General features: G+C 38.8%; 1 protein-coding gene across 2 annotated transcripts in view; it reads right to left on the bottom strand.

Annotated features, from left to right (window-relative positions):
• The window catches only part of NTF3 (neurotrophin 3), a 134,416-nt gene extending 113,438 nt beyond the window's left edge, over positions 1 to 20,978 (bottom strand). The window contains exon 1 of one of the 2 annotated variants that reach the window (XM_031938305.1): positions 20,770 to 20,978. In XM_031938305.1, coding sequence (XP_031794165.1) covers positions 20,770 to 20,781 — 12 coding nt within the window. In that variant the 5' untranslated portion in view covers positions 20,782 to 20,978. Of the gene's footprint in view, positions 1 to 18,650; positions 19,020 to 20,769 lie in introns of those variants that run through there. The other variant, XM_031938304.1, reaches the window with a different exon arrangement.
• Positions 20,979 to 21,403: the final 425 nt, after the last annotated feature.

The following is a 21,403-nucleotide window of genomic DNA, read 5'->3' on the forward strand; positions in this document are numbered from 1 at the left end:
GTGTCATCTATACTGAAGATGTTAAAACTCCCCAATGAGTGTGAAACCAGATTAAATGTTATTGGGAAATGTTTAATAATACATATTAAAATACAATACTATATAGATGTTTGGTTTTTCCAAACCCAAATCTGGCCTACACTTTCTATTCAAGTTTGACAGAACTGATCTATTCTATTTATGTTTTACTAGAAGTTGCAAAGTAGGAAAAGAGCATAAGTCTAAACTCAGACAATCTGGTTTTAAATTGCAGGGCTTTCATGTACTACCTGTGTGACTTTGAGCTTTACATCTCTGTGTCTCAGTTTCTTCATCTGGAAAATGAGATTTAAATATATGATCCTGTCTATTAACTAAAAGTCTGTTTCTCTTTGGATATATATGCCAGTCCTACACTGAAATTGAGAAGACCTGAATTCAAATTTGACCTTAGACACTTACTAGCTATGTGATCTTGGATAGGTCACTTAACCATTGCTACATGTGCTAAGTGCTGGGGATACCAAGAAAGAAAAAGAAAATCTCAACAGGGGAAACAACATGCATATGTATATAAATAAGTTACATACAGGATAAACTGGAAATAATCAATAGAATGAAGATACTAGCATTAAGGGGAAATGAGAAAAATTTCCTGTAGAAGGTACAATTTAGCTAAGGTTTGAAGGAATTAGAGGAATTCAGGGATGAAAATGGAGGGAGAGAACTTGAAAGTACATTCTATGTTTTTATATTCAAATAACTATGCGAAGCCAAATGAGACTCTTTATTTTTGAGCCTCAGTTTCCTATGAAAATGAAAATAATGCTTATTAAAAATAAATTTCACAAAGTTGTTGTGAAGAAAGTACTTTATAAATATTTGGTATACAATATATTCCTTGCCCTTAAGTGAGTACCTTTATTAAGTATTCAGAGTCTTTTGAATTGTATTTATATCTATGTGCTTGTCTCTCCAATTAGACTGTAAGCTCCTAAAGGTCACATCTCATATATTATTGGCCTCTGTGTTCAGTATAAGAACTAACAATTTAAAAAGCAATAGCTTTTTAAAAAAAGATTTCAGAACTCATTACCTCTCTAAAAACCACTTGGAGATGACATCCATTTTCAATGACTTCTCTTTAGATTAGGCAAAAGAAAATCAAAAGATTTTATTATTTAAAAAAAAAAAACCTCCAAAACAAATATGTCCCAGATGTTTTTAGTATGATCTCTTGGATCAGTTAAAGTACAGTCTGTAACAATGGTGGGATAAGGTTGCAGTACATCAAGGAAGAGGGACTCATTGGACACAAGTGGACAGTAGATGGCAGTCTGTAACTGAATCAAAAATGGACATTCATGGATTCTAAGAAATCAGTGACAAGGAAAACTGGGTGGCAGCAACACTGTGATGGAGCATTGTCTAATGCACATCCCATTAGTTTTCCATTTATTCTATTTTTTCTTTTGTTACAGTTCTAGAAGATATACACATGTATTTATAGACTTATTCAGAGATCTGCTAAACATGTCATTTTTCACTTAATTTGCCTTTTCTCAGTAAATATCTCAAATTCAAAGGGAAATGCTTATATTCTCTCAGCTTCAGTCTTTTTTTTTTTTTTTTTTTCCTTTTCTGATTTTAACTTATGTACAACTTTGGGATTCCCATTCTTCACAGAGCATGAGTTTTTAGCTGTTTTTCTAATAATAGATATTAACAATATAAGCAACAACCATACATTTATATAGTACTTTATGATTACAAATCACCTTCACTTGTTATCTCATTTGAATATAATGCAATCTCCCTCCCACTATGCATAAGCTAATAGTTCCCGTGTATTTATATTCTTCTTTATTTATTTTGCTAAGGAAATTAGTGTTAAGTGATTTGCCTAGGGTCACACAGGTAGGAAGTGTTAAGTATTTGAGGCCAAATCTGAACTCAGGTCCTCCTGACTTCAGGGCTCTATCTACTGTACCATCTAGCTGCTCCATGGGTATTTATATTCTATAGAGGAGGAAACCTAGACTCAGAAGTTAAATGATTTGTCCAATATTACACAGATAGTATGCAATAGGCTGATGCTCAAATCCAGATCTTCCAACATTAAAATCTGTACACTATTATATATGCCATGCTCTCACCAAGCTATCCTTATTCTTCAACACAATGTCCCATCATTCTATTTTCTATTTCCAAGAGTTTTTATCATCTTTCTTGACCTTTCTGATTAAGGTACCACCACTGCTAGTCCCCTTCTTGTAGATGCTTTCTTCTCCGTTAGTTTTTATGATACTGTTTCCTTCTTCCATATCTGTTCTCACAGTTCTAAGTGTCTTTTGCAGGACCACCAATTATATTCTGCCATCTATTTGTGGGCATACCACAGATTTCTGTTCTAGGCCCTCTTTTCTGCTTTGTTGATCTAATAAATTCCTATTTTCTGTCAAGAGAAACATAATTCTTTCAATCAGTCAAGTTTGTACCCCCCCCCCCCCGCCCCACCTCTTGACTCTAATTCATTCCCTTTACTAATCAACTATCAAATCTTAGTCAATCTACCTCCTTAATATTTGACATCTGTTCCCTTCTTAAGATTTACATTTTCTTCTAGCTTTAAGACTCCCATCCTTTTATCACTAACTCTGAATGAGCACTCACTTTGGATTTAGAGGCCTTGAATTTAAATCTCTTAACTAACCTTATTCTAAGGTCCAATCACTTCAATTCCCTAGGTCCAAATTTCCCAACCTATAAAATGAGATGGATGAATTAAATATTCTCAAAGGTTCTTTCTCAAGAACTAAATTTATATACTGTACACGGCAAGAAGATTATATGATGATCAGTTCTGATGGATCTCTTTTCAACAATGAGATGATGATTTTGTGATGAAGAGAGCCATCTACACCCAGAGAGAGGACTGTGGAAACTGAGTGTGAACCACAACATTGCATTTTCACTCTTTCTGTTGTTGTTTGCTTGTATTTTCTTTCTCAGTATTTTTTCCCTTCTTGATTCAATTTTTCTTATGCAGCAAAATAACTATATAAATATGTATACATATATTGGATTTAATATATACTTTAACATATTTAACATGTATTGGATTATTTGCCATCTAGAGGAGGGGATGGGGAAAAGGAGGGGAAATTTGAAACATTAAGTTTTGCAAGGGTCAGTGTTGAAAAATTACCCGTGCATATGTTTTGTAATAAAAAGCTTTAATTAAAAAAATAAATAAATGAGAGATAATCTATAAAACTTTTGCCTTTTCCAAGCTTGCAATCCAAGCTGCAGAGAATTGGAGGAAATTATACAGTTGAACTGACCAGATTTGCTACAAATTCTTTTCCATTCTCTACTGGGCTCTCATGGCTGCACACCAATCCTATTATTCTTCCCTCACTAACTCTCTACCACACTCCTTACAGATGTAATTCTAAACCTTTTTTTTCCTCAAGCCACCTTCAACCCCCCACTTCCACTCTCACCGAGCTCTCTGCAGGAGCCTCATCTTATACTTCTCTCTTACTTTATCTCAGTTTTCGACTAAGAGATGCTCCTTTTTGCCAGCATCAACTTTTCTCATTCAGTTCTTAACACCTTCCCCATCTTCCCTGGCAGCTTACTCATTTAATAATTCTCTCTGTCTTCCTAATTTTTAAACTTCTCCTTATGCAATGAATACTTTCCTGCTACTTATAAATAAGCATAGCTCTTCTGTATAAAAAAAAAATAAATTAAAAAATCCTTTACTTGATCCTGCCATTCTCTCAATCTCTCATCTTTTTATCTTCTTCCTTCTACAATCAAAATTCTAGAAAAAAGCTATTACCTCTATTTTCTAATCCTCTTGGAATTTGGCTTCCATTCCCACCACTCAAAACTAATCTCTTCAAGGTCAATGATTTCTTTATTATTGAATCCAAGAGTTTTTATCATCTTTCTTGACCTTTCTGATTAAGGTACCACCACTGCTAGTCCCCTTCTTGTAGATGCTTTCTTCTCCGTTAGTTTTTATGATACTGTTTCCTTCTTCCATATCTGTTCTCACAGTTCTAAGTGTCTTTTGCAGGACCACCAATTATATTCTGCCATCTATTTGTGGGCATACCACAGATTTCTGTTCTAGGCCCTCTTTTCTGCTTTGTTGATCTAATAAATTCCTATTTTCTGTCAAGAGAAACATAATTCTTTCAATCAGTCAAGTTTGTACCCCCCCCCCCCCGCCCCACCTCTTGACTCTAATTCATTCCCTTTACTAATCAACTATCAAATCTTAGTCAATCTACCTCCTTAATATTTGACATCTGTTCCCTTCTTTCCATTCTCATCACAACCATCCTAGTTCAGGCCCTTATCACTTCTTCCCTGGGCTACTGCAATAATCTCCAATTGCTATGCTCAAATCCAATTTCTTACCTCTTCCCAAAACACAGGGAGTAAAAATCCATGCTTCACCCAAAAGCCAAAGTAATATTCTTAAATTACAAGTCTAAAATTTCATTCCTCTGCTCAAGGACAACAATGGTTTCCCAGTGTTTTTAGGATGAAAATAGAAATTCCTGTGTTTGTATTTAAAACCTTTCACAATCTGATTTCAACTGATTTTTCCAGGTTGATGATACATAACTCAGGGCAGCTAGGTGGTGCAATGGATAGAGCACCAGCTCTGAAGTCAGGAAGACCGGAGTTCATATCAAATTTGGCCTTAGACACTTAACACTTCCTAACTCTGTGACCCTGGGCAAGTCACTTAACTCCTATTGTCTCAGCAAAAACAAACAAAAAAAAGATGATACATCTATACTTTAGTCATACTGTCATACTTGCTCTTCCCTGTACACAACATTGCACTCTGACATCTGTACCTCTACACAGGTTTCTCCCCCATCCTCTCTCCCTGGGATGCTTTCCTTCCTTACTCCACCTCTTGGTGCCTTTTTCTCCCTTCAAGGTTCAGCTCAAGTGCAACCTCCTTCAACAGGCCTTCCCTGATTCCTCCAGTTGTTATTGTCCTCAAACAATTTTACATTTTTCCTTTATATCCTATATTTGCTTATTTGTAAATACATTATGTCCCTCTAGTAAAATGTAAGCTCTCTGAATGAAGAAATTAACCCACTTTATATTTTTATTCCCGGGTATAAGATGTGGTAGAAAGGCTTTATTGCTTATGATAAAGGGCATATATTGTTGAAATAACTAGCTAGAACTAGCTAGACTCTGGCCAGAAAACTGAGAAAAGGATACTGGTCTATTTGAGGAGTATATTCCCATCTTAGAGCGTCATATCACATCTTATATGAACCATCTCATTATTCTAATTTCATATATAGATAAATAGATATGTATGTATGTATGTATATCAGGCATATGAAACCTCATTTTCCCCTTAACTCAAAGATATAAACCTTTACCACACAGATACGTCTATGAGTACTCTTTCATTGGAATACATTTTTGTTGTCCAATACCATTCTTATGTGTGCTGTCTCTGTCTCTGTCTCTGTCTCACACCCAAACACAGAACACCTACCACTCCCCAACATAACTATTCAAACATTTTTAATCTAATCAGAGTTTTCAACATATTTGTATGGCTTGTTTTCCATCCAATATTATAATATCTACAATAAAGTCACAGAGATTGACTTAATTCTTCTTTATCCTATAAACACAAATCCCAAATTTCCTTTACCCAATACACACACAGACACACACACACACACACACACACACACACACAGAGAGAGAGAGAGAGAGAGAATAGAAAACTGAACTAAAATTGTCTTATTGTTGTAAGGGAACATTATTCTTCTAGGATGAAATACAAAATGATAGATTTTTCTCAAAACCAAGTATGCCAGAGAAAAAGATAAGGTTTTTGACCTGAAGAAATTTAAATAATTTTTTAACGTTCCCTGCCAAGTCCACCACAGAAAATTTCAAAATCACTTATTTTGAAAATCTAACAGTCGAGGTGAACCAAGTGAATTCAAACCAAATTAAAATGTAATTCGGAAATATTCAACAAAATAATGGGAAAAATGCAACACAACTTAGATAATGTTAATTTATAGTTTTCTAAATCAATATGCTACCCTCAGGGATCTGTTTCTATTTGAGATTGACATCACTGGTTTAAAGGGAAGCCTAAGGCAAGCCCTGAAGATGCTACTGAAAGAAAGACTCACACTCTTAAGATTCTAAGGACTTTTCCTTTCTAGTAATCTAAATGGTGAAAGGGGATGAGAGTTTGGCAAAGGTGGCAGAATGGAGGTCAACAAAGACAAACCAGTCAACATGAAACAGAGTATATTCCAAGCACAAGTTGCATAAAAAAATCTCTATTTTGGGTTCATGAATCTTGGAAGTAAAAAAAGATCTTGAGAGATATTCTAATCTAGCCCATTAGTACACAGATGGCAGTGTGAGCTCCTCAGTATGAAAGTTCCTTCCAGTGAATGTAAACCCATGGAGGCCAGTCCCATCCTTCACATTCTCTTGAAATCCAGGGATATTACCTATAAAGTAATACCTATAATAACAAATCATAAAATGATAAGAGCTAACATTATACTGAGTATTCCAAAAGTCTTACTGAAGTTTTAAGCTTCACCTGGTATAGAGCTTTAAATTTTATTAGTAAGGCACATATATGTTTGTATGTATGTGTGTGTGTGTATTATACATACATACATATATATATATATGTATGTATATATTTGATCTGACCAATATCCCTAGAAAGATTATACTATAATCATGTGAGGTATAATCTATCGATATTATAGCCTCATTTTCCTGAGTAGACACCTAAGGCCTAGCAAATGTGCTAGTCTAATCACATAAGCACTAGGATAGAAATATGTTGTTTCTTTTTTTTCCTGTAGGGAAGAAGTCAAGAAGACTGGTAGGAGAAAAATAGACAAAGATGGGTCAAACTGGTTAATTAAATTTAAATGAAAGAAGACTAGAGAAAAATCTACATACAGTGTGCTACCATGGAAGTACTGAAAATAAAATTAACAGTTTTGAATTAAATCCAGATTCTCCTACCTCCACCTGTATGACCTTGGATAAACCATTGAAGGCCTCAATTTCCTAGAGTTTTAAGATTTCATAGGAACACATAATATATAATTGAAAAGTACCTTAGAGTTTATCTAGTCTAATTCCATTATTTTATAAATGAGAAGACTCAATTTCAAAGAAGTAAAAATTACATGTCACATAGCTAATTTGCTTCCTTTTCAGGAGAAATGACAATATAGTTTGTGTTAATCGGTTTAGATTTTAAGAAAACCTAGTTTTCTTCCCCACTCTAGTGGGGACTTGCTGAGAAATCCATAAACAAGTCATCTTTTATTCAACGGGTACAAGAAATAAGCCTAGAGGAGTAAGTCTACATCAAAGATATGATCAGTGGTACCAATCATGTTGGGCATGTGATACTGGCCATGGGCTAGATACAAGGGTAGAAATATTCTGGCTTTGGAACTTCAAACATGAACATGAGAAATGATATAGAGACCTTGGGTGAATGTATTTTTATATATTTCAAGGTGGGGGATGGGGACTAAGAGCCAGAAATAGGGAAAGGAGGAGGCTAAGAAGCACGGCAAATTGTAGGCTAAAAATGGAGATGGTAGCCCTGGCATGAACTCCTAGCTCTGACTGCAAGACTGATGGAGGAAATTCAAAGCATAAATGGAGTTAAGTGAGACAGAATCAGACCACAACAAACGAATCCTTCCTATATGGCCAATAGTCATCCTTCAGGCTGCATCTCATGTTCTAGAGGGAAGAAAAACTCTGTTTGGAAATCCTATAGCATTATATTCTTTCAAATCATGAATAAAAAGGGAATCTGTGATTGCACTGATGTAGGAAATCTCAGATAAGGAGGTTCTCTACCAGTATAGATCAGCATCTTCGCAAAACACTGAGTCTTAAAGAGTTGCCTAGAACAGTGAGAGGTTAAATGATTTTCCCAGGGTCAATACAACCAGTATGTGTGAAAGACAATTTATGAACATAAACATTCTGTCTGAAGTCAGCTGTCTTCCTACTGTCATAGATACCTCTACTTTCAAAAAAGACAAGATTCCAAATTACATATGACACTGATGGAAAAAGAAAGTTGGAGCATAATTAGAGAGTGGAAGAAGGAATGGGGTATAGCAGCCAATGGCCACAATATTCTGAGCACCTTTGGAATTGGGGTTTTACTATAAGTAGACCTCTTTCTAGCCAGTCAATATTAAAAATGTGCAAACACTGAGATTGCTTGGATTTCATAGCCAACAATGATTACAGGGATCTTGCTCCTATCAAGGATTTCCCTGTACTTTATAAGAGTTATTCACATCTACCCCATGTTTTGCTTATGGTAACCACTTGTGGAAAAATCTTGATAGGATAAGGAAAAGCCATACAACGGATTCTAGAAAAACAGATTGCATACATATATCCATATCCATATTTTTTAATCAACTCTTTCTGTGCATTGTCATCTGATGACTTAGGGAGTGCTAGGATTTAACACTTCTTATAAGTTGCCTGGTATAAAACCAGAAGCCCTACTCTAAATCTTTGGCACTACAAGGAGAGAATTGCGATTTAAATCAATAACCCACCCTGGAAACAAAGGACAGCTTCCCTTGTCAACAGCAGGGAAAACAAGAAGTAGAAAAGAAAGGAAGCTAAGCCAGGGCTGAGACATGCCAGCCAACAGGCAATCTAAGAATATAAACATGTGTCTTGAACATTAAAAAGGAACGTGCCGATGGAACAGGTTATCCTCATATATAAGAAGCTGTGCTCTTCTTTTTGAGTGACGGTTCTTAAATCAAAGAGTTTGCTATGAACGGGACAAGACTTGAGAAACCTTTGAGTAGACCTGGGTCAGCCATTGCCCCGCTGAGAGAAGGTAGAACAGCCACCGGCACAAGGCAGGAGAGGATGGCCTGAGCAGGTGACACAGGTGCTGAGAAGCAGAGAAGCAAGACAAGGAGAACCGCTCACTACCAGAGGCCAGACCTTCTCCTCTCAGTTCTGCACACATACAAACTTTGCAGGCAGAGCCAAAGTTGCAAACGTTCTTGGCCCAAGATAAATACCAAGGCGAATTCTTTTCATGCCTGTCTTCCTTTGATTCAGTCATTCCCCAAAGGTAAGAAGGGAGGCCAAGCCCAGGTGCGCCAAGAGGTGTGTGGAACAAGACATATTCACGTTTTCTGGGTGGGAGGGTTGGGATAGCTCATGAAATGTCTGAGCTGGGATGGACCAGAGAGATAAACTGGTCTGACACCATTTCACAGATGAGGTAACGGAGGGTGACTTGGTCAAGATCACACAGCCGGTTGGAGTCAAAGTGGCACTAGAATACAAACTCTGTGGACTTCAGTCTCATCTACTTCCTTTTGGGTCCATGATCTTTTATGACTAGGAAATAGAGGTGACCTGCAGTCAGAACTGGAATCGGTGTGGACCAATTCCATATCTAATGGACTGGTGGGTACACTCAGTTCTTGACCATCACCTTCCCTCTATCTAAGCAAAGGGACTATAGTTCGGTCATGTTCTCTGGCTTCAAATATTGCTAAAGCAGTCTAGGTTAAAAAAATATTCAGAGATAGTGCTCTAGGAAAGCAAGTCACCCAAAGAATGAATGAGGAAGTATCCTAACAGGTAATACCAAATTTCTATTCAAAATCTTTATCTCTACCCCAGTTGCACTTTGACTATAAACAGAAAGTTGTTTCTGGTTTTTGTTTTTAAACAAAAACCTTTTAAGAATTTTTCCTTGATAGCATAAGTCATCATTTAATATATATTGTTTGGAGATAGTAGAGTCATGAACTTCCTGACAACTCTTGGCAGAAGGTAGACTACCTGACACCCTCACATAATAGTGAGGTTATTGAGTTATTGAGTTCAGTACAATCCAGTTTTTAAAATCAGTCAACTAAAATGTATTAGACTTATTATGTGCCAGGCACTGTACTAAGCAGTGGGGTATACAATGAAAGGCAAAATGCAGTCCTTGCTCTCAAAGAGTTCACAATCTAAGGGGAAGACAAGGATTTGTGAAAATACAAGACTAGACTAGATAATACATAGACTAGATAAACAGGAGATCATCAAGAGAGGGGAGGGACTAGCATTAAGAGGGATCAAGCAGTATTCTTGATGAAAGTGAGGCTTTCATTTTTCCCTGGTAGTAGATAGGGAACCAAGGGATCCACTTGTGTACTGGTCACAAACTTCACTTACTCAGCCCAACAATCAAAATATTTGCTCAAAAATAGATAGTATCTGACAGTTTACAAAGCATTTTCCTTATACGCCTCTGAATTAAGTAGCACAAGTATTATTATTATTCCCATTTTATGGATGAAGCATTTTCCTTATACGCCTCTGAATTAAGTAGCACAAGTATTATTATTATTCCCATTTTATGGATGATGAAGTTAAGAGATTAAGTAACTTTTTCATAATCACAAAGCTAATAATTCCCAAAGGCAATACTTTGCCACCAAGTCCAGTGCTCTGCTTCCTGTCCTAAGACATAACCTACATTAATATCACCAAGAAGCAACTTCCCACAATTCTTACACACACACACACACACACACACACACACACACACACTTATCTTTTACATATACATCATGATAATAAGATTATAAAAGCTCCATGAAATCAAAATAGTTATAGCAGCATTGTTCTTGTGGCAAAACACTAGAAACATGAGCATAAATTGAGGATTCACTGAACAAAATGTGGTATATAAATATTAATAGATTATTCTTCCATAAGACGTGACAAATAAAAGAATTAAGATAAATATTAAAACTTCTTTGAACTGATTCACAGCAAAGAAAGATCCAGAAGACCACATACAATGATTACAATAACATCAATGAAAACAATAAAAAACCTTATATCATATATTTGATATAAGGTTCTGATATCAAGAGGTATAGATACAAAAAATATAAGAACTAAAGTCATTCCAAATATATATAAAATGTAAAAGGATATAAACAAATCTCAAAAATAAAAATTGAAAACTATTGATATTGACAATAATAGGAAAGATTGCTCCAAATTACTAATAAAGAGAAATTCAAATAAAAAGAACTCAGGTTTTACCTCACTGACAGCAATTCATCCAGTTATAACAAAGAGGGGATGTTTGGAAGAACACCTAAGGCACTTTTGGATCTCTGAATTGAGTCAATCATCTGTTAAGCAATTTGAAATTATGCAAAGTTTACTAAAATTTTCATATTCTTTGAATCAGAGATCCTGATGCTAGACATATATCCCAAAGAAGTGAAAAAAAAGGCCCCATTTACACCAAAATATTTATAATAAAACTTTCTGTTTGAGCAAAGAACTGAAAACAAAGTGAAAGCCCAACAACTGAGCTACAGTTAAACAAGTAGTACTATATAAATGGATTAGAATACTATGGTGCTATAAAGACAAATGGGAAACTATATGAACTAATGCACAGCGAAGTATGAATCCATAGGAAAACAATATACATAATGACTACAAGAATGTAAATGGAAAGAACAACAACAAAGCAATCAAGATTGAAGGCCAAGAACTGTAAGCAGCTCTCAAAGAAGAGATAGGAAAAGGCACCTCCCCAATTTTTTTTTTTTTAGCAGAGCTGGAGGTGGGATGGGAAATGATGACTGTGGAATACTACATCTAATGTCAGACTTTTTGGAACTATTGGTTAGTTTGGCTGAACGTTTTTCCTTTTATATTCTTTATTATATGAGATAGGGAGAAGGTGGGGATTGCTATATTGGGAAACATAGATGATATAAAAACAAAAGGAATCAACTGAAAAATGGAATCAAACTTTTTGAATGTAATATTCAATCTCAGATTCAGAAAACTGTTGATAAAACAAACTTCCCTCACCTTCTCCTCAGGTGGAGGATTAGAGATGTAAAATGCAATATAGACTATTGAATGTTGATGTTTCTATTGTTTTTGTCTAAATTTTCTCCCTTTCTTAGAAGAGAGAATTCAACCAAGAGGATGGAAAGACAGAGGAATATCCTGGAGAATTTACAGGGAAGATATAATGGCAAAAAAGGAACCAAACTAACTTTTTTCAGTTTTAAAAAGAAATCAGCTTCCAAAACTTTTCACAATGTTCATTCTACTTCAAGCATATGTGTGTGTACATATGTGTGCACACACACATATATTTTCTCCCAGTAGGTGTGTAATTTGTAAAACACACACAAACCCATACATTTCACCTGATGCCAGGCATACACTTACAAACTTTGTTACTAGATGCCATCTCCCGGTAGAACATGCCCCTTTTTGTTGTTTTGTTATCTACTAATATATAAATATGCCCCAATTTTCAGCCTGCCCCATATGTGCCTATCCTTGCACATGATGCATATACTGACCTTATCAGTAGAACTACACATTGCCTTCAGCTTCCCTCTACTGGAAGTTTTGGTCCTACTCCAACAAACTCAATTTTAAATAAAACTAAATCTAAAACCCTAACCGCGGTCATTAGTTCAACTTACCAGATGCCAGAGAAATTGCCTGTCTCATTAATGAGTAAAACAGCAGCTGGTAATATCTTGGAGCAGGTTGGTGGGTTTTAAAAATCTTGGGAGTTAGCCTGGATCCCCTCTCTCACTTCTAGCCAACATGTGGATTTACGTTCCCTCCAGATCATCAGGCAGGAGGGAGCCCAGCTCAAGAAAAAGAGCTGCAGAAAAGTCTGCTGAAAAAAGCAGGCTGCTCAATTACAATTAACCATCCTGGAAGTAGGGGAGGAGAAGCCAGTTCATTGAATACATATGGGAATGAAAATGCAGAGATGGGAAATGTTATGTAATTAAACTCTGCTGGCCTATCTTGCCCAGGGGGGGGAAGCAAGACCCATCAGTAGTGACCTCTTCCAATCAATTTAATTGGCCCAACCTCGCCAAGAAAAGCAACGGAATTGGTTTAGTGCCTCCTGGATATAGCTCAGCTCAAACCTATTTATGGTCATTGAGCACAAGAGTTAGAGGGACCAGCAGTCCAGGCCCTAATTCAGGGTCCAGTATTTTAACAGGAAAAAAGGTTCTATCTAACCCCATTTCTTCATAGATGACTCACTGGTCAATTCAATACTTAATATTATTTCTCACCAGCCAAAGTCTTGCCTATCAAGCAACCAGATCTTAGGGGAAAACAAAAAATAATAGCAACAAGTTATAGCTGGATCGGCTTCTATCTTCTTCAAAACAGTGTTCTAAAAGTTAGTAACTCATTCTTGTGCCCCCAAAGTCACTTTTTGGGGGGGCATTATTGTCTGCATACTTAGAAGAGGGAAAATAACTTTCCTCTAAGAAGCTATTTCCTGTAATGGCCTTTAATTTCCTTTGACACTTCATTGCCTCAGTGATGTCAATAATATAGGTATATCTTCCACAAGTATAGAGAGAAACTCATCAAGCTTGAACAGTCTGTGTGACTCCGACTTTTGTCCTGCCATAGGGGCTCACTCAATGTGCTGAGTACCTTCTTCTAGAAATCTTGACATGGTGGGGATAATGTTGGAGCCTATAGACCCTTTCCTCCATGATCAATGCATCTTTTTCTGGTCATATGTCTCTGCTTAAATCTTGTATGTTGCTTTTCTAGTACAATTCCTTATTTGTGTTACTTATCTCCATGTGACTTCCCATTATCTTCTGAGTGAACCTCAACTCTGACAACTCATAAAACCTTTCCCTTAACAACCTCAAAAAAAGTTTCCATAGATACAGATCCTCAGAACCTTTTAAACATCTGATTTCTCACTACATACTCTTTGATGTGGTAACATTAGCTGTCCCGTGAACAAGACACTCCATCACTTAGGTCTGGGTATTTACTCTAACTGTCCCTCATGCCTGGAGTAGTCTCCCTCTTCATATCTACTTCCCTGAATTCCTATCTTTTACTGGAAGCCTCTTCTAACCTCTCTTAGTTCTATAATCTTCCATCTCTTACTTCATATTTATCCCCTATATGAACCTCAGATCTTCATTGTTTTTAAAATATTTGTTTGCTTACTTTCTCCTTCTAATGGATTGTGAGTTTCTTGAAAGTAGGATTGTCTTTTGCTTCTTTTTGTATCCCCTGTATTTGGGTAGAGCAGCTAGCATGTAGTAGATGTTTAATAAATATTTATTGACTGACTAAGCTAGGATTAGCTATTACAATTTTATGAAGTTGTGAAAAATTTAATAAAAGATTTGCACAAGGTCCATGAATTAACAGTGGAGGTGGGATGGGCACCCAGATTTTATCATCAGTCTGGATAATAAAAGAGGAATTTGATCCCTTCTAACTGACTTAGATTAATGGCCATATTATTCCACATCTTTCATGTTTTTTGCCTTTTGGTAAAGATTTGTGCCCTTAATCCAGCCAATCTTTATTAAAGGAAAAGAGGAGTAGACTTTTCTGCCAAAACACAATGTTCTGGAGGGAAAGGTATGAGGGCAACTACAAGTTTTCAAAAATAAATATAACAGAATTCCATTATAACAGGGCCATTATTGCATTGTTCAAATGCATCATGCCTTTTTAATATCACAATCACTCTTCCATTCCTCTTCTGGCACAGATAGACATATACCATATACACGATACACACACATACAATCAGGGCCTATTATAGCTAAATTAGCTGGTAACACAGGTTCTTCTCTCCCCCCGCCCCTCCCCAAGAAGCAGCGTCTGGTGCCACAGGTACAAGCAACCATAAAAACATACTTTATCACATGCCTTGATGCTAACACATTTTTACATTTATCATTCCAATCTCCTTATTTGAAGCTCATTAGCCATCCCAAGGTTATGCTCCTTACCAGTCTCACTACCCTCCTCCACTTTGGGGATTGACCTTATGACTACTGATCTATTTTCCTAAATAAGTATTCTCTCCATTACTATACCCTGCCTCATTTAACAAACACCTCATCTTACACAACATATTGAAAGTAAATTCATTCCAAAAAGAATCACAACATTCCTGTTTCCTTTATGAGGATTCCGTCCCATTTTATAAGGCCTGAGGTAAAATACGTATCCCTTTAATATCTAGCTTCCATTCACTCCTATTTCTATTACCCCAAATATTCACACACTCTTGGGGTTCTCCCACACACACATACATAAATCTCAAAGCACCATCACCTGAGTTCACATATCTTTACTTTGCTCTTCCCTATCTCTTCAGCTACCCTACTCTCCTAAAAAGGCACCACACATTAGGGTTCCTTTATTCAATTCACTAGTAGAAGATCATCCCAAACATCCCAGACCCTTTATTCAGCCTAGGGGCTCAGTCATCTATCTAATTCACAAATACCTGCTACTCCCCACACAAGAAATGCTTCCCCCCTTGCTTCTTTAACAAAACAGAGAATCTTGAGGGACAGATACAATGTTCTTTTCAATAGACAGTTGTCCTAGTACACATATCCATAAACACCTCAAAGAAAAAGAATTATAAAGTGAGAAAGACGTTTAATATGTCACCTAGACATCCTTAGGCCTCTTGGAAATGCTACAGCAGTCAAATTATTCCCCAAAGACAATGGAGAATCTCTGAATCTGTTCAGAGCTCTTAACATTGTACTATTCACCCAACAAGTATTGGATAAATGTTAAATCTGAAGAATAATTATTAATGGTGGAGCACATTCATAAGTATCCATAAGACATACATCTCCTCTACAGTGAAATGAGTGTTTTCTTCCATTCATATCTTACATATAAAGATTCCCTCTCCCTGAACTCCTCCATAAAATCAAGTCAATAATATACTCCCACATAAGATTCTTCTCTTATGTGTGAGTCCCTCATCTTAACCCTTCCCAATAGTCTCAGTGGAAACATAGTTTCCTTTCCTATAGAAATTCTCCAAGATTTCAATAGGAATCTGTCTGAGTCCACAATTTGCCACCCCTCAAATACCTCAATGCCATTCCTGCCAAATTCTCCATTGCCCAGACCCCCGCACATTATATACCTCTTCCATATAAAGTTTACAACCTGCTCTTTCCATAATCTTTCCCCACCCCCTACACACATCCCCTTGGTAATCCTCAAGCAAACAGCCCTGCACCCAAGTCCACTTTTCCCTCACACACACATTACTCCCACACCACACTAACTTAACCTCTCTGGGCAGACAGACCTAAACTATCCCTTTTCTCCAAATTCTCTCTCTCCTTCTCCCCCATTTCTCCCTGAAGTCAAACAACTTTTTCCTTGGCCTCCACCCATAATCCTATATATTCTGGCTTTTCTTTTCTTTATATATGTGTTCATACTACAAACAGTTTAAAAATACAATCAATCAAAAATCCTGCCATGAAATACACACACACATACACACCCTTCAGTCTTATACATCTGATTCACTCAACTAATTTGTACTTCTATCCCCTCAACTCTCTCAACACATCACACATATACTGTTCAGATACAAAAATAATTCTCTATGTATAGACTTTATACACTCAGTTCATTTCCAGAACCTTTAGCTGTGCATACACAAAACTGTAATGCCAACAATCTTAATTGATATTTCCTAAAATATTCATTGCTGTTTCCCAACGTTTTATTTATACACGCCTATATTTCCAGTCCCCTTCTCACATAGGTTCATGTGTTAAAAAACAAGGTAAAAGTTGGATTCGAGTTCCAAACTTTATCCCCTCAGTTTTCTTTGTGTTGTAAATCACAAAGGATTTGAACTAGGTACATGTCTAAATACGTTTTCTGTAGGGGATTCTGAGTGAGATGGAAGTAAAAATGTTGAGACTTTTCAAGTCTGTCCTCAATAGACAAGTGGATATTCTCTCCCCTGCTATTCTTGCAGAGTGGAAGACAGATCCTTACTTAAAAGCACATGTTCCAACCAGGCAGAGCTTAAAAACAACGCCCTCCACCACCACCCCTAAAACCCTTTCTCCTCTTCCTTCACAGAGAGGGCAGACCTTCTTTCCCCTCAAAGCCTCTAACCCCAAACCATACTTCCAACACATGAAGATTTCTCTTCTCCAAGGGTAAGTGTGCCATCCAGGTCCCAAGCTCTCTCTACCCAGTTACTGACCAGAACCCCAGGCACCAGAGGTAAAGAGAACCCTCTTCCTTTTCCCAGTTCCCTCCATCTGGAATACCCACAGATCCAACTAAAAAAAGCCTTTTTTAGTCATCCAATCCCAATCAACTCAGTTCAAGCAGTATTCCTTAGCCCCTTTATTTAAAAGGCAAATTATGAAATGGCTCAGCAAAACTATCTGAACGATTTAACTTCTCCATAGCTCAGTCTACCCCCCACCCCAAACCCAAGCACACAGAGTTCCCTTCCCCCACTCTACCTACTCTATCCTGTAGCTCCTTTTACTTCTCCCTACAATCCAGAAGTATCTCTCAAAAATTTGGATGACTACAGATTTTGGCTTTTGGCATGAGGTACAATTTATTTTATTCTCTCCTCAACCTTCTTGATTCCTTCGGGGTCTTTAGGTCTTCCAGTCTTTCCACATAACCAAATCTGCCTCGAGTTCCTAGAAGGACTTTCAGAAGCAGTAAAGGATAATCCTCCTGGATGTCCTAGCCCAAGTGCCCTCCTACTCTCCAGAATTCATACTGGAACTTATAAAGTTGGTACCCAGATGTGAGGTTCAAGGAGCTGTGAATGTAGAATGAATGACCAAAAGAGGAATTTCATGGGAATGGTAGAGAAGATGAGTGGGAGCTTCTTGATAAAAAATCAGGAGAAACACAGAAAGGAGGGAAGGAAAAGGAGAGGGGAGAGAGGGAGAGAGAAAGAGAGAGAGAGAGATTCAAGAAAGGTTTGGGGGCAAAGGTCATTAAGAGAAAAAAGGGTTTCCGGGAAGGGCTGAGATATTACACTACAGGTACTTAAGATAAGGAAGGTCTAGCTCGCCAAACAGGGAAATGACTGTACTTGTCAAAGACAGACTTCTCCCCTCCCCCATCCCCCTTAGAGGGGAGGAGGGAGGTGTTATGGGGCCACATGGGGGGAGGGGATTTAGTGGATTGTGCATGTGTGTACGTGGGGGGTGGGAGAGCTGCTTCTCCTACTCTGCGATTGAGATTTGCCTTTAAAAAAAAAATAAGAAAAAAAAAAAACCTTTTGTTAAACGGGATGCTGCAGACTTCTCGGGAATGAAAGGACAGGGGTATTTCTGTATTATCCCCTTCCTCTCATACCATCTCCAGACCTCTTCCAATCCAGGTCTCTTAAATCTGATCACTTCCCCAGATTTAGGACCAGTTTCCCCGAGACTCCGGAAGGTAATAGGGGCATGTGGGGGAGGTAAAGTCAGGGTGATTTCTTTTACAACTCCGAATATCGAAAGCCAAACTTCCCTCGAGTAAAGCCAAGAGCTCGGAGAGACCCAAGTTAAGGAGGGGTAAAGAGTACGGAGTTGGGATCAGAACAGTCGGCAAAATGCCTAAAGGTAGCAAGCAACTGAGGTCTTCGGACAACACTTCATTCAGGAATCTTCCAAAAAACTTGGATCCTTTTTCTCCTCTTTAACCCAACTTTGCCCACCCTTTTCCCCGTCCCTTACCGTGGCAGGAGTAACCATGGCATCCGTGTGAATGTTTTCAGAGAAGTCGACATGAAGAGAAAAGTGGAAGCGAGAGGGTTCATTCAGTCTCCCCCACCCCGCTGCCGCTGCCACAGCCACAGACCACCACCACCACCAAAAAAAAAAAAAAAAAAAAAAAAAAAAAAGTTGTGCGGGTCTCTTTCGGGGACTGCGCGCGTAGCTACTCGATTTAGGAGAGGATCCTTCAACTCTGAGTCCCGAGAACATAATCTGCGCGGTTATAACCAGCCAACCCAGCCAGATGGCTTCGTGCTCAGCGTAGTAACCCTTTAGGTGCCACTGCAAAGCCTTCCCGCGCTCCCTCACCTCCAGCCCACGCTGCGCCCCTTCACGGCCCCCCACCAGCTCCAGGAGCACCCCGCCCCAGACTACTAGAGGCTGTCGGAAATGGCGCAAGGTGCTTTTGTATTTCTTTGTTTGCAGGGGGTGGGATGGGCAGAGAAAGGCGTCTCCTTGTTTCACTTATTTCTCTCAAACCCCCAAATTAGAAAGAACTCTATCCCTTTCAGAGATTTAGGACCGGACACATTGTATTACGTTGTGTAGTGGTGCACTGTATTAGTTGTACTATACAGATTAAATTGCTTCAACAGGTCTTTTTTGTTGTTGTTGTAGCAATTTTTAGTTCTTCTTGAACCTTCTCCCACTTTTTTCTTTATTTTTCTCAGGAGAAACGGAGTTAGCTCATCTCGATTCCTCAGTCTATAAGGATCTGATTTTTAAACCCCTCCTCCTATCATTAGACTCTTAGGGTTATAGATCTCTTACCACCTCCTATTCACAACTCATCCTCTCCCCAACCTCCGGTCTTTTTCTCCAACTCGCAACACCTAAACACAAACACTGCTCACCTCCTCTTACACACACACACACACACACACAGACACACACACACACACACACCAAAGTGTCAGCTCACGCTGACCAGTCTACTTGGTGCTCTGAAGGTCAGTCAAGACAGGTGAAGTAAAAAACGTGGGTGGGAGAGCAGGCAGGGGGAGGGGCGGACGGGTGTGTGGGTGGCGGATGGGGATGAGGGGGGTTGGTCACTTTTCTTTTGGCAATCCTGGACTTCTACTTTCTTCTCTACAACTCGGAGGTACTTTCCCCAGAGGATACTAATTCACCTCACACTAGAAAGGTTGGGATTGGGGGAGGGGGACAGAAAGCGAGGACTTGGGGAGGGGTGGAGGAGGGGGGTGGGTGGACGACGTAGAGCTAAGGACTAGAGCGAAAAACAAAAACAACCTTTCCCAGAAGCCAAAAAAGTAGCGATGAAGTCTCCTTTAGGCAGATAAACTCCAGAGGGATGGAGCTCTAGGATCTCTTATAACAGGAATGATAGTAGAAAGGGAAGCTATGTAAAATCCTTAAAAATAAAAAATTCGAAACATGGACTATGAAGAAGAGGTGATAATTTTAATTACTTTCCTAATCCCCCCCTTTCTTTTTCTCTCCCCCTCTTTGTGTGTGTGTGTGTGTGTGTGTGTGTGTGTGTGTGTGTTTTCACCCTCCTCTCTCAATCTACCGACTTAAATCATCTTGTTTTTCCCATCTGCAGCATTGAGGGAAAAAATACACTAGTATTATAGGCATCAAAAAGAAATCAAAGTGAGCTTGAAGGACCTATTTGAGAGGACGAGGTCAAAGAAGCCCCCAAAGTCGCTTAAGCAATTGCCTAATTCTCCTTTTCTACATTACACCCCTACCTTAGTAATTAGTCCCCTGCTTTTGTAATCTAGCTCCTCCAGTCTCAAGGTGGTACTGTAGCGACACTGAGCGAAAAAAAAAAAAATCAAAAGTGTCCTATACTGTATTCATTCTGCCATCTTAAAACTTCGAACCCAGACTGGGGTCCGACCAGTCTCCATCTCTCTCCCAAGGTGTGGGGTCCGGGACGTTTTCGGAAACTGAGTAACTCCCTTAGAGGCGGCAGAAGTATGCCTGCGTCAGCCCGAACTAGGCAGCCAGGAGCGGCTGAGGGAAGTCGAAGGGGGCGGAGGGTGGGGAAAACAAGGGAGTCAGTAAGAGGTGCTGAGAAACGGGGTTGGGGGGCTGCGTACTATATAGATTGTACCTGCCTCGTCATTATCCCGGTTGATGGGGGCTGTCACATCGAAAATGTGGAGAAGCGCTCACCGAATCACTCTGGGGCGTCACCTCCCGCAGCCCCTCCGAGGGGTTGGGTCCTCCTTAGGTACCTCGCGCCAAGGTATCCCCAGTCCCAGCGAGGTTTTCTTCCAGCCCAGGTTAGATGGCAGAGACTTTTCCCCTCCTCCCCCATCAAGACTTGGGCTGGGCGTGTACTGTTTGGGTTTGGTTTTCTCCCTCTCTGCCCGCCTCCCTTCCCTCCCCTCTCTTCTTTCTCTGCTCCCCCCCCACCCCCCTTTCCCTCCCGTTGTCAAAGAAAGGATTGTAGACTCAAGATTCAGATTCTTTGACAGAAGATAGGACTGTTAGAACCCTGCATCTAAGTTCATTTCCTAGTCTCCAGTGGGGTATGAAGAAAGCAGGGGGAAAAAAATGGGAAAGGTTGGGGTGAGAGTGGAGGAGAGAAAGATAAGAAGAGGCTGTCCAACTGCTTCCATTAAAGGGTTAAAAATATGTGTTGGTTGACTAGCGGTGAGCTCCACAGTCTCAAACTGCCCTGGGAGGGGAGGGGAGAGGAAGGAGGTGAAATTGAATTTGAAAAATCAGGGAAAGGAAAGGAG

Source organism: Sarcophilus harrisii, chromosome 5 (assembly GCF_902635505.1).
Source record: "Sarcophilus harrisii chromosome 5, mSarHar1.11, whole genome shotgun sequence".
Classification (NCBI taxonomy): Eukaryota; Metazoa; Chordata; class Mammalia; order Dasyuromorphia; family Dasyuridae; genus Sarcophilus; species Sarcophilus harrisii.